The sequence below is a fragment of the Thamnophis elegans genome, chromosome 5, assembly GCF_009769535.1.
Source record: "Thamnophis elegans isolate rThaEle1 chromosome 5, rThaEle1.pri, whole genome shotgun sequence".
In the NCBI taxonomy this organism is placed as follows: domain Eukaryota; kingdom Metazoa; phylum Chordata; class Lepidosauria; order Squamata; family Colubridae; genus Thamnophis; species Thamnophis elegans.
In genome coordinates this window covers 32,503,986-32,516,200 of record NC_045545.1, presented here as the reverse complement: position 1 = coordinate 32,516,200, position 12,215 = coordinate 32,503,986, and the positions used below count along the sequence as shown (strand labels likewise).

Sequence of the window (12,215 nt, the reverse complement as noted above, 5' to 3'; positions counted from 1 at the left end):
CAAGCGCTCTAGTCCAACTCTCTGTATCGTGCGGGAAACCAATCCATGAGCAGTAGTTCTTTCAATTATATATTGTAAAATAGGAAAGGGTATGGAGATGTGATGCCCTTCAAAGCGTGGTACGTGAACACTCAAAGGCGTTCAACCACACGGACTGGGAAATTAAATTCTCTCTCTCTCTCTCTCTCTCTCTCTCTCTCTCTCTCTCTCTCACACACACACACACACACACACACACACACAAACAAAGAAACAAAAAGAGCTCTCGTTCTCGGAAAACGGCTCTACATTTTCATCTCTAGGGTCTCCGCCCAGGCACGCATGCGCATTGCTTTTTTTCAGTCGCTAATCTCGCGGTCTAAAGTGGGGGCAAGTGATTCTTCTTTTACATTTTTGTATTTTCTGGGGTGGTTTCACACAAACCTCCCTCGTGGGGAGGCGCCGGATTGGGGCGGTGGATTCCCCACCTGCGCACCTCATAGTGGTTTTGGATAGTCTGCTCTGCCGGTTCTTTCCAATGTTCCCCTGCTGAAATCGAAACAAACCCTGGCTATATTGCGTGTAAGTTGAAAGGATTTGCTGGTTAAATAAAATACTGGCAATAAATGAAGCTTAACTGCTCCTTTGTAGTCATACAAATTCGCTGTAAGCGTATTCAGAAATTCCTCTGGACAACAGGTATATTCATTTCTTCATGGATTGGATTCATCTTGTTTTATAGACTAGTGTTTGTCAACCTTGGCAACTTTTAAGATGTGTGGACTTCAACTCCCAGAATTCCACAGACAGCAAGCAAGCAATTAAACTGTCTGTGGAATTCTGGGAATTGAAGTCCACACATCTTAAAATTGCAGGATTGAGAAATACTGCTTTAAGATTATGATTTTAAAATGAGGACAGCTGTTAATGGATTTTTTTTTTGTCTCCTGCAAGGACATAATGGCATACAATTATCTCTATGCTTTTGGGAAGCTCCTTCAGCTTGGGTGTTTAAGATTAACATATTTATGTATAAAAATATTTTGCATAAGTGAAAAAAGCCAAAAATGAAATAACTTTTGGAAATTTACTCCGCTTCTTTAATACTTTACTTTGTTCATTTTGACTTTTTCTTTCAGAAATCTGAAAGCAGGATGTCATGCTATCTTGGTGCCGAAAATGTTCCAGAAGGAGAACCTGTATACGTTCGGGAGAATGGTCAGCTGTTTATGATAAATCAAGCTGCAGGAAGAGGAATCAATTATACTCCAAATTCAAGGCCTTCAAGATTGTTCTCCAAAGAATTCTCGGTTGAGCTTTGTGTCAACAAGGAAAATGACAATGGAAGGACAGATCATTTTATCTTTACTTATACAAAGGAGGGAAGTCTTCGTTATTCTTCCAAGTCTCTCTTCAGCCTAGTCCTGAGCTATATTGCTGACAATATTAATCATGTTGATTCTCTGAATGACTTTCCAGAACAGATAGCAGAAAAGCTTTTCTATGCTGCAGATGCCAGGCAGAAATTCATGGAATCAAAAACAGGGCTTTGTGCTTTGCAGACCTTCACTAATGCTTATGGATGCTTAGTGCTTCAGAAACTATGCTTGAGAAATGGGTAAGCGCATACTGTTTGCTAATAGTAGTATATTTGTACGCTAATGAAATATATATATGGCTTAATGGTTAAGACATCTGCCTAAGATGTAATACAGCACAGGTTCGAATCCCAGTAAGGGTATGGCTAGCTGATGAGAGCTAAATAGTTTGAAATATATCTATACTAGTCTCCCTTTATTTATTTATCAGCACAAATACCACACAAATGTAACAAAGGCAACAGTAAAAAAAATATTGGGTTTCTGTCATGATGGTCTCTTGTGGCGAGCCGATAGACAGATAATGGAAGCAGTTAGCTTCCTCCCATAATTGGGGCATACCAGGGATTGTGACACTAAATATATACCTACTTCCCTGGCTTCAGCTGATAAGGAGGAGGACCTGTGGCTTAATGGTTAAGACATCTGCCTAAGATGTAATACAGCACAGGTTCGAATCCCATCGTACTGGCTTGATATTTATAAGCTAATCTTATTATTTTATCATTAGTTTTTAAAATTGTGCTGCTATAGTGTCTGTTTTATATGAGAAATAATGTTGTAAACGTATAAATAAGTTTACAAAAGATACAGGGTAGCCTTCTTCAACTTAATTTACCCCAGAAATGTGTTAAGACTTCATGCTCATTGAGAATTATAGAAGTTGATGTATCCGCACCCCCCAAAAAATACCCTATTTTCTATAGTATTACTGTAGATTTTAAATGTAAAGGAATACTTACAACCTTCTTAAACAGAGTCAACTGAAAATAAACTGTATTGACATCTAAAGAAAATGAATTAAGGCTTACTCCTTGCAGTTTTGCACCTAACTATTTTGATCCCAGCTGTACCTTCATCAAATTTGACTTTTGTTGAGATGCTTTGTAAATTGTAAATGAAAGAAAATTGGTTTTATGGTAGTTGTGCTTTAAACAATAAGCATAATCCTTGCTTTAATAGAACAAGCATAAACAGGAAGTTAGACAGATTACTTCTGAGAGCCTGACTGTATTGTATGATTTTACTATCACATTTCTCCATGACTTCTTTTCAATACTATATTGAAATGGAATTGAGCATAATTAGAAGTGGCTTAGGCTGGGCATTAACAAAATCTGTGGTTACTTTTCCCAAAACATATGAGGCCCAAACTACTTTCCAAACCAAACAAAATATTGTAGAAAATAATCTTGTTTGTAAAGATGATTAGTAGTATTAAATTTTCAGCAATAGAAGACAGTGCCCAATACAACGCTAAGTTGTAGGAGCTTACATTTTTGTTTTTATTCTTTACAGTTCTCTAATTATCTCTGAAAAACTTGAAGAAATTAAATCTTTCCAAGGTCTGACATATTTGGATTTGTCCTGTTGTAAACTTGGAGATGACCATGAGCTGCTAGAGCATGTCACCAATGAAAGTCTGTCCAGGTACAGTAATAATAATTGTGAGAGAAAGTAGCATTCTCATTTGTTTGTTTATTGCTCAAAGAACTAGGGCAACTGAAATCAGTTCCAGTTTTAATTATAACAAGCCTGAAATTCATTTACCTGTTACATATCTTACAAATGGAATACATTATTACATATTTCATTTGTTGGAAAAAATTTTATTCAAATGGTTGGTTTTGTATGTGCTAGCTAAAAGAACATGCTAAATGCCACTATTTATTTATTTGTTAGATTTATATGTCATTTTCCATTCAGGAATTTAAAGTGGCATGCATAGCCCTTCTTTCTCCTCTGTTTTTCGTCGAAGTGACAACCCTGTGAAGTAGATTAGGCTGAGAGAGAGAGACAGAGCCACGGACCCAAAGAGTTTCTAAGGGTCATGCTAGATTTGATTCTGGGTCTTTCTGGTGACATCCTACACCTTACCAACTACAGGTAGTCCTTGACTTACAACCATTCATTTAGTGACCAATCAAAGTTACAACAGCACAGAAACAAGTGACTTTTGACTGCTTTTCACACTTAGTGACCATTGCAGCATCCTCATGGTTACATGATCCAAATTTGGACACTTGCCAACTGGTTCGTATTTATGGCAGTTGCAGTGTCCCAAAGTCACGCGATCCCCTTTTGCAACCTTCTGAAAAACAAAGTCAATGTAGAGGCCAGATTCATTGACCAACCATGTTACTAGCTTAACAACTGCAATGATTCACTTAGCAATGATTCACTTAGCAAGTGTGGTAAGAAAAATAAAATGGAGCAAAACTCACTTAATAACTTCTTGCTTAGCAACATAAATTTTGGGCTCATTTCTGGTTGTAAGTCGAGGACTATGACTGTATATTACCTCTCTATACAGGTCATTATAAATAAGTGCTTTCTTCTTTCTTAAAGATGCACTTCATGGCAGAAAAAAATGTAGAAGGAAGAATCAAAGATGCTTTTCCCAAAAGGCAACTAGACTTTCTTGATTGTTTTCCCTTTGCTTTTCATCCAAGAAGCTTCTTTAATTCTAACTGGTTGATTGAAAATCTCTATAGACACTTCCTTCCATAGAAGGAAGTACTTAAATTTTTCTGGTTTTACAAGAATAGATAGATTAAGGAGAAAAACCAGATAAAATATGTGTGCGCGTACGTGTTTGCTGAATTGATACAATATTGCTGTGTGTGTGTGTGTTTGCTGAATTGATACAATATCCCAAATCATTAATCAAACAGGTTTCATTACAGTTTAGCATCATATAGCATGTGAATTTACTGTATACCCCAGTGATGGCAAACCTTTTTTCCCTTGGGTGCCAAAAGCACACACACACACGCATGTGCAGGTGCCCACACCCATAATTTAATGCCCTCCGCGCTGTGCCCCCTTTTGGAGCCTGGTGAGGGTAAAAATGGCCTCCCCCACCACCCTGGAGGCCCTCCGGAGGCTAGAAATAGCCCATTTCCCGACTTCTGGTGGGCCCAGTAGCTCTGTTTTTCACCCTCCCCAGGCTCCAGAGGCTTTCCATCTCCCAGCTCTGAAATTTTAAGAGGGTATACCCATGATACCTATGGCTTGCGTGCCCACTGATGCAGCTCCATGTGCCACAGAGATACACCCTCTTAAAATTTGAGGGCTGGGAGATGACTGGTATCTCTCTGTAAATAGATAGATAGATAGATAGATAGATAGATAGATAGATAGATAGATAGATAGATAGATAGATAGATAGATAGATAGATAGATGATAGATAGATGATAGATAGATAGATGATAGATAGATGGATGGATAGATGGATAGATGGATAGATGGATAGATGGATAGATGGATGGATGGATGATAGAGCTCCTGCTGAGCGGTAATGAAACTGCTGTTTGAGTTATGATTTGGGATATTGTATCAATTCAGCAATTACAGGTTACTCCACATACCAGATTAATCAAAACATAATTTAGTGCAGTATCTAAATCTGGTCTATAGTTCAAACAACAGCTGTTTCTATAGACATGTTCACCAACTTCTTCACTAATAGCCCATGCAGAAATGTTACCTGGACATGCACATGTATGTGTATAGCACATGAACTGAGGACAGTTTTTGAAGCAGAGAGTCTTAAAAGGATGTGACTGCTTAAATATTTCAAAGAAAGAAAGGTACTTTTTTCATGCCGATGTCATACGTGTACTATAACCCATGTGATACAAAAAGACCATTTCTTTTAAATGCTTTTTACAACCCTGTTTAAATAATTAAATCATAAGTTTGGATTAATAGTGTCATACCTATTTAATTTACAGTTCTTTGAAGTTTTTTCAAATTTGCAATTTTAGACATATACAACAAATTGGGTTAGATTAAATAAATCTAACCCAATAAATTAACCAGGTTTATTATATACACTTCTGAAACAAATAAATTTTAAGGTATTAAAATGTGTTTTCTGAAGAACATTTTCTTTTTGTGAATATTATTAATGTATGATCATTGTGATTACATAAAAAGTTCACGCTGGTCTTAAAATGAGACAGGAAACCTGAAACAATAATTGATACTTTTCAGGAAATGCTTTTTAACAATTAATTTTACTCCAGGTATTTCTGTAAAAACTGCAATTTTTACATTTTACTTCAGTCTAACTCACCTTCTCCTGAAAGATAACTGCTTATCAGATATTGGGCTTCGCAGAATGACAGCACGAGTTCGAGTGATGAAAAGAGGACTTGAAAATCTCTCAGTATTGGATTTGTCTTGTAAGTATAAATTAAGATTAGAGAGCAGATTACAGATAGTCCTCAACTAGCAACTATTCATTAAGTGACCATTTGAAGTTACAAGGACACTGAAAAAAGTGACTTATGACCATTTCTTACCCTTAGGGCCATTGCAGCATTTCATTGGTCATGTGAGCAAAATTCAGATGCTTGGCAACTGGCAAGTATTTATGACAATTGCAGTGTCCCTGGGTCACGGGATCACTTTTTGCGATCTTTTAACAAGCAAAGACAGTAGGGAAGCCAAATTCACTTAACAATCCTGTTATTAACTTCAAAGCTGCAGTGATTCACTTAACAACTGTGGCAGGAAAGGTGATAAAATGGTGCAAAATTCAGCAACTGTCTTGCTTAACAACAGAAAATTTGGGTTCAATTGTCGTAAGTCAAGGACTGCCTGTACCTTCCTGTCCTTAACTGAACTTTGAGAATCAAGTTACTATTTTTTGCTACAAAATCAGCAATGTTCTCCTTCATGTTTGAAATGAATAGCATCAAGACTCAATAGATTATTCGAATACTTTGGAAGGTTACTCAAAAGACTTCAAGTTCTTTGGGTGTGTTTTTATTTAAATCTCAATTTTCTTTAGTTGTTCCAGTTCTCTTCCAGATAAACTTTGAGGTAGTGTTGTTTGGAAATAGTTGGTTTCATAATAGCAATCACTGGTGGTTTTCAATATTTATATGAACTGTTGAGGGGCATTATCAGATAATCTGATGTTGGATATTATCTGCATGTGATGATTTAAAATCTATTTCTTTGTATCACCTTAGATAATTGGCATAGCTCATTTGAATTCAGGTAATGGATTGGTTAAGGGTAATCTGGTGTTGGATCAAAATATACTATCTAACGCTAGAAAAGATGTAATAAATTGAAACTGAATGTAGGCAAGAGAGATTTCCCTGTATTGAACAAAATGACACTTCCAAAAGAAGCAGAAACACAGTGTGGGGTGTGCATCCGGATCTACCTTTTTTCTGACCCTTTTCCTTCTAGCTCCACCTTGACTAATCTAAATACCCTCCCATGGGAATGTCTTTATGTCTTGTTTAGAAATTTAAATACAGCATATGGCTTGGTCAAAGACTTCCCATTATGCATATGATAACATCATTATACTGGCTGCCAATTTGTTTCCAGGCAAAGGACTAGTAATTCAACTTTATAGTCTCATTGGGATATGTTCGGCTTATATGAGTATATATCCCTTTCTATTTGATCCTCTTAGTTAATTAAGGTGATTTGCTTATGGTTTCTCAAGGTTATCTTGTAAATGGCTCATAGTTAATCTTTCTCTGAAGCTGTTCTACTTCTTTAGAATTCATTCACTGCCAAATTGATCGTTTAACAAAATGAAGACATTATTTTAAACAGAGTTTAAATCCTAGATTTTTACTATTTTTAATTTTAATTTCGTCTTTGTGTTCTGCTGTACATTGCTGAAAGACTTCAGTGGTCAAGTTAAATAAATGATTTGTTATTAATTTAATTTAACCTATTAAGCTTATATGTTCCTAACTTCCTTGAGCAAATGGTTCCTAGTTTGAATACAGCAAACAAGATGGCACAATATCCAGGTTTTCTGGAGTTTTGTGGAACAGGAGTATTTGATAGCAAATACCTAATCTTTATTCATATACAGGTAATCCTTGATTTACAACTGTTTGTTTAGTGACCATTCAAAGTAACAACGACACTAAAAAAATGACATGGCCATTTTTCATACTTAGGATTGCTGTATCATCCCCATGGTCACGTGATCAAAATTCAGATGCTTGACAACCGACTCATATTTATGATGGTCACAGTGCCCCAGGGTCATATGATCACCTTTTGTAACCTGGCAACCAAAGTCAATGGGAAAGTCAGATTCACTTAATGACAGTGTTATTAACTTAACCATTACAATATTTGCTTAACAACTGTGACAAGAAAGGACAAAAAAAGGAGCAAAGTTCACTTAATAAATGTCTCCAATAGCAGCATAAATGTTGGGCTCAATTGTGGTCGTAATTTGAGGACTACTTGTGGGAAAGAAAAGGTGCAAATGCCTGTCCTGAAATTTGATATTTCTCAGGTTTTGTATCAGAATTAGATGCCAGTCTAATCCAACAGGACTCCGAGTGGTTTATACTCCTTTCTTACAATAAGAATATTAAAACAATAAGACTGTGTAACAAATTAATAATTTCCATAGCACAAACAATATTACATAGATCTTAAAGCCACCCAGAACAATAACACACAGATCCCCTTCCAAGTCTTTCTAAAAATGTTAGATTTTATGGCTTTCCTAAAATATAACAAAATGAAGGCTAATTTAACCACAAGAGATAGTATTTCAAAGAAGAGGAGCTGCAGTCAAGAAGATATCATTTCATAAGCCTTGATCATGACAATGCTTGAAAGATGGGATCTATAGGGCACCTATCCTACTCAATCTTATTGCTCCTATGTGTGGCAATCCATGGTTTGCTAGTTTACATTTTCTTGTAATTCCTAAAATGCCTCTTAATGTAACCATACTTGTTAAAATGTAGTCCTTTTTGGCAAGGAAGTGAAGCTTTCTGAACCCCTTTCAGTTAAGTAACAATAATAGCTTAATTGGTGTATTGTTTAGTATTTCTAACAAGTGTCAAGTTAAGAAACATTTAGGTAGTTTTGTCTTACCGTATTTTTTTGACTATTAGACACACCGAATAAGACACACCATGATTTTGAAGAGGTAAATTAAAAAACATTTTTTTGCACTCTGCAGGCCTCCCAAACCCTCTGCACACCTCATTTTTTGCAAAAAGAAAAAAAAGGGCATGCAGAGCTTTGTGCTCCTGAGGGCTGGGGAGAGCAAAAAAAAAAAAAAAGGACTGTTTTTTGGAGTGGGCAGGAGCACTCTACAAGCCTTCAAAATCCTCTGCAGGTTCGTTTTTGCAAAGGGGGCAGGGTTTTGGTAGGCCAAAAATGCTGTATTCAGTGTATAAGATGCACCCAGATTTTCACCCTCTTTTTTGAGGGAAAAAGGTTCGTCTTATACTCTGAAAAATACGGTACTTTATCTCTTGTACACCCTTTAGAGCAGTGGTTCTCAACCTGTGGGCCGGGACTCCTTTCGGGGTCGAACGACCCTTTCACAGGGGTCGCCTAAGACCATCTGAAAACACATATTTTTGATGGTCTTAGGAACCGAGACACCAATTTTATGGTTGGGGGTCACCACAACATGTAGAACTGTATTAAAGGGTTGCGGCATTGGGAAGGTTGGGAACCACTGCTTTAGAGTATATAACAGGTATAATTTTAATGCGGTATTGTTTTTTTATATAGATAATCCAGGAATCACAAATAAAGGAGTTCGGTGTCTGCGTCCTTTCAAGAAATTGAACTATTTGGATCTCTCTGGAACTGGCCTCAGGGTAAAAAGAAGTGTTTACTTTAACATCTAGATTTAGGCACATGTATATTTACACACACACACCATACATTCACACATATAAAAAGGTCAACATTTCTGTTTTGTCATAAGTCTTGTCATTGACTTCTTTGTTTTATAGAATGGGTGGATTCACATATTAATCTTAAGCCATGATTTGTTTTAAATGTTGCCAGAAAACATGCTGATAAGATCTGGCAGAATCAGCGTGCTTTGAGTCCTTTCTGTAAAACAGTGTCTTCCGTTGGGGGCTCCTCATGGTACGCACCCTCTGGAATGATATTCCACCCTGATTATACTCCATGAGGTGGTGAAATCCTTGTTTCTAGGTCTTGGGACAGAGTAGCGTGAAAGCCCCTGTAAGATTTTGCTTGCTATGACTTTGTTTTGTTTTACTGAGTTCCTCTAGATATATATCATTTGTTTGCACCCAGAATCATCTGGAGCTAGGCATTCTTTCAATCAGTAAAAATAAATAAATGAAGTCAGTGTGGTCACCTCATTGCACTAAGCTACAAAGCATTGTTTGCAAACAAAAAGGCTGAATTTAAACATTTTGAAAAGCCAAACCATTAGACATCATTGTATATGACACGAACGTAGCCAATCTAATTTGGTTCCTCTTTATTGCTAGGTCACAAAAGAAGTCATTGATCAAATCCAGATGCTCATAGAACTAGTCCATTCAAAGATCCCTTTGAAAGAATTTGATCATAGCAGCTGCAAAACAGAAGGATGGGCAGAGCAGGTATTTCCTAAATTACTAATATCCATTTTTAATAATAATAAAAGGATGAATTTGTGGGTCTGAATATTTTTAAAATGTCAGACATCAATAACAAAGACATATTTTCTTTTTTAATGCTTGAATATTTTACTCATAAAGTATAAGTGCAAGAAGATATGATGAAGTGCAAAAATGTACCTTTGCTTATATAATCAAAAAATATTTAAATGAGTAACATTTGGAGAAACATACATAATATATTAATATAGAACTAACTCAGTCCTTTGACATGTTATTAAATGTTGTTCCATTTTCTCAGTTTTTATACAATATATTATTTTAGCATAAAAATTATACAATACATTCTTAATATTCTGTTATTTATATGCATTAAAGTTTTATATACTGTATATTCTACCAATATTAATTATAGTTTTGTATACTATTACAAGTATTATGTAATATAATATATAATTAATTTTAGTGCCCTTCTTTGAGAGAGGTTTACAATGATTATTTAACAAAAAATGTATTTTTAAATGAATTATTATTTTTGGTTTAAGACTGTAAAGGATAGTTATTACAGAGATTATAATGCATATTCTTTCAATTCAGTTAGCTATCACTTAGTTTTGACATTAACGACACTTGTTCATCCTAAGTATCATAATTTATACACAATTAAGTAATATATTTTGCATTTAGATTGATTGTCATACAGAAATCAGTGTACTCACTACTGAAATTAACTTTTTCAGGTTATCTTGCAGTGGAAACATACAGTCCTAGAAGTAGTTAACTCCAAAGAAAGTATAAAATCTAGACTAGCAGCTCAACATTTCTGTAAGTAATTCAATAAAGGCAGTTGTTTCCAATCTAAAACTACTTTTTAAAAAAGCGAGGTATATTTTTGCTCACTGAAGCTGTGAGCTAAAGGGTTTGTACAGAAACAGATGGTAACAGTTAACTTGAAATGGATTTTTAAAAACTGCTCTCTCCTTATGAAATAAGATTCCCCCTTTCCTCAGGCTTCATTTAAAATGACTAGAAGAATTAAAAGCAGTAATCCTTTGAACATTTTGGAAGCCTTCAAAATGCCTTATCTATATAAGTTAATATTCTTTTCTTGATGCTGCTAGCCAAAACATAACAACATAACAGTGCAGTTGTGGCCACTTCATGAGGGGTTTGTTGTTGTTGTTGTTGTTGTTTGCAGATGGAAAAAGACCCAGAGCACAAGGACCTCCAGAATCACTGTTAGAGGGAAAGCAAAGAGAAAATTCTGAGAACTTGCAGTTCTACAAAGAAAGAACAGAGACATCAGATAATCTCTTACCACAAAGAGACATGGAAATGATTGAAGAACTCCCAAAGAGAAGGAGAATTGCAGCGGAGCAGAAAAAACACCCCCTTCAATCAGAACTCTTTAGTTTTTCACAGACAGAATGGGACCTGCTAAACTCTTATTGAATAAAGTGAACATTTCAAACTTAATTGGCTGATGTTCATCTTTGTCTCTCTTGGAAAATAAATGGTGCATTCTATTTTTGCAGTTGATGGACTGGAAAGAAATCAACTTTAAACCACTGTAAAGAAAATGAAACACTTGCTATACTTCTATACATACAATAAATGAACACTTTACCATGTTTGGGTAAACATAAGGAGGATTCACTGAGAAACTGATGGAAATGATACTAGCTATGATTCATTTTTTCCCCTAGTGTTGATTTTTGTTGGGCGTCTTAATTCATGCAAGTCATTCTTGTGTGTTGTATCTGAAGAAACAGGGCAAGACTTCGCCACAAGAAATTAAATATGATACAGTAAACAAAAGGGTTGAAAAGTGTTATGGTTGAACTGTTTATGTAAATTGTGATGTTCAAAAATATATATTTTTACTTTTTTTTGGGGGGGGGGGAGTAATACAAGATTGCATGTGCAGTTTCAGGTTTTAAAATTCGGAGCTTGCCAACTAAGTTTAACCTTTCCACATTACAAATTGTCCTGGCCAGGCCAAGCACATCCAAATACATGAAGGGTGGCTTTATTCTCTTCACTAAATGAGGCATGCAAACACACATTTGTAGTATAAAAATAGGTTCCCTGCCAGAGTTTAGCAATTTTGGCTTACAGGTGAATAAAAGCAGCACCCAGAACAATCAGGAAGAGTCTTGAGGGTCTAAGTTTATAGTAGCATGATAGTTAAGTGGATCTGGCTTACCCATTTACTTTGCTTGTCAGAAGTTTGCAAAAGCTGACCCCAGG

General features: G+C 35.8%; 1 protein-coding gene across 2 annotated transcripts; it reads left to right on the top strand.

The window, feature by feature from the left end:
* Window positions 1-337: 337 nt before the first annotated feature.
* Window positions 338-11,441, top strand: LRRC42 (leucine rich repeat containing 42). 2 transcript variants are annotated; one of them, XM_032219073.1, is made up of 8 exons: window positions 338-561; window positions 1,119-1,597; window positions 2,877-3,008; window positions 5,650-5,768; window positions 9,115-9,203; window positions 9,855-9,968; window positions 10,706-10,790; window positions 11,164-11,441. In XM_032219073.1, exons 2-8 carry the CDS (start codon window positions 1,134-1,136, stop codon window positions 11,415-11,417), a joined length of 1,257 nt encoding a protein of 418 aa, XP_032074964.1. In that variant the 5' UTR covers window positions 338-561; window positions 1,119-1,133; the 3' UTR covers window positions 11,418-11,441. The 2 variants fall into 2 exon arrangements, with proteins under 2 accessions (XP_032074964.1, XP_032074965.1); XM_032219074.1 differs by lacking the exon at window positions 338-561 and adding an exon at window positions 588-678.
* The last annotated feature ends 774 nt before the right edge of the window (window positions 11,442-12,215 follow it).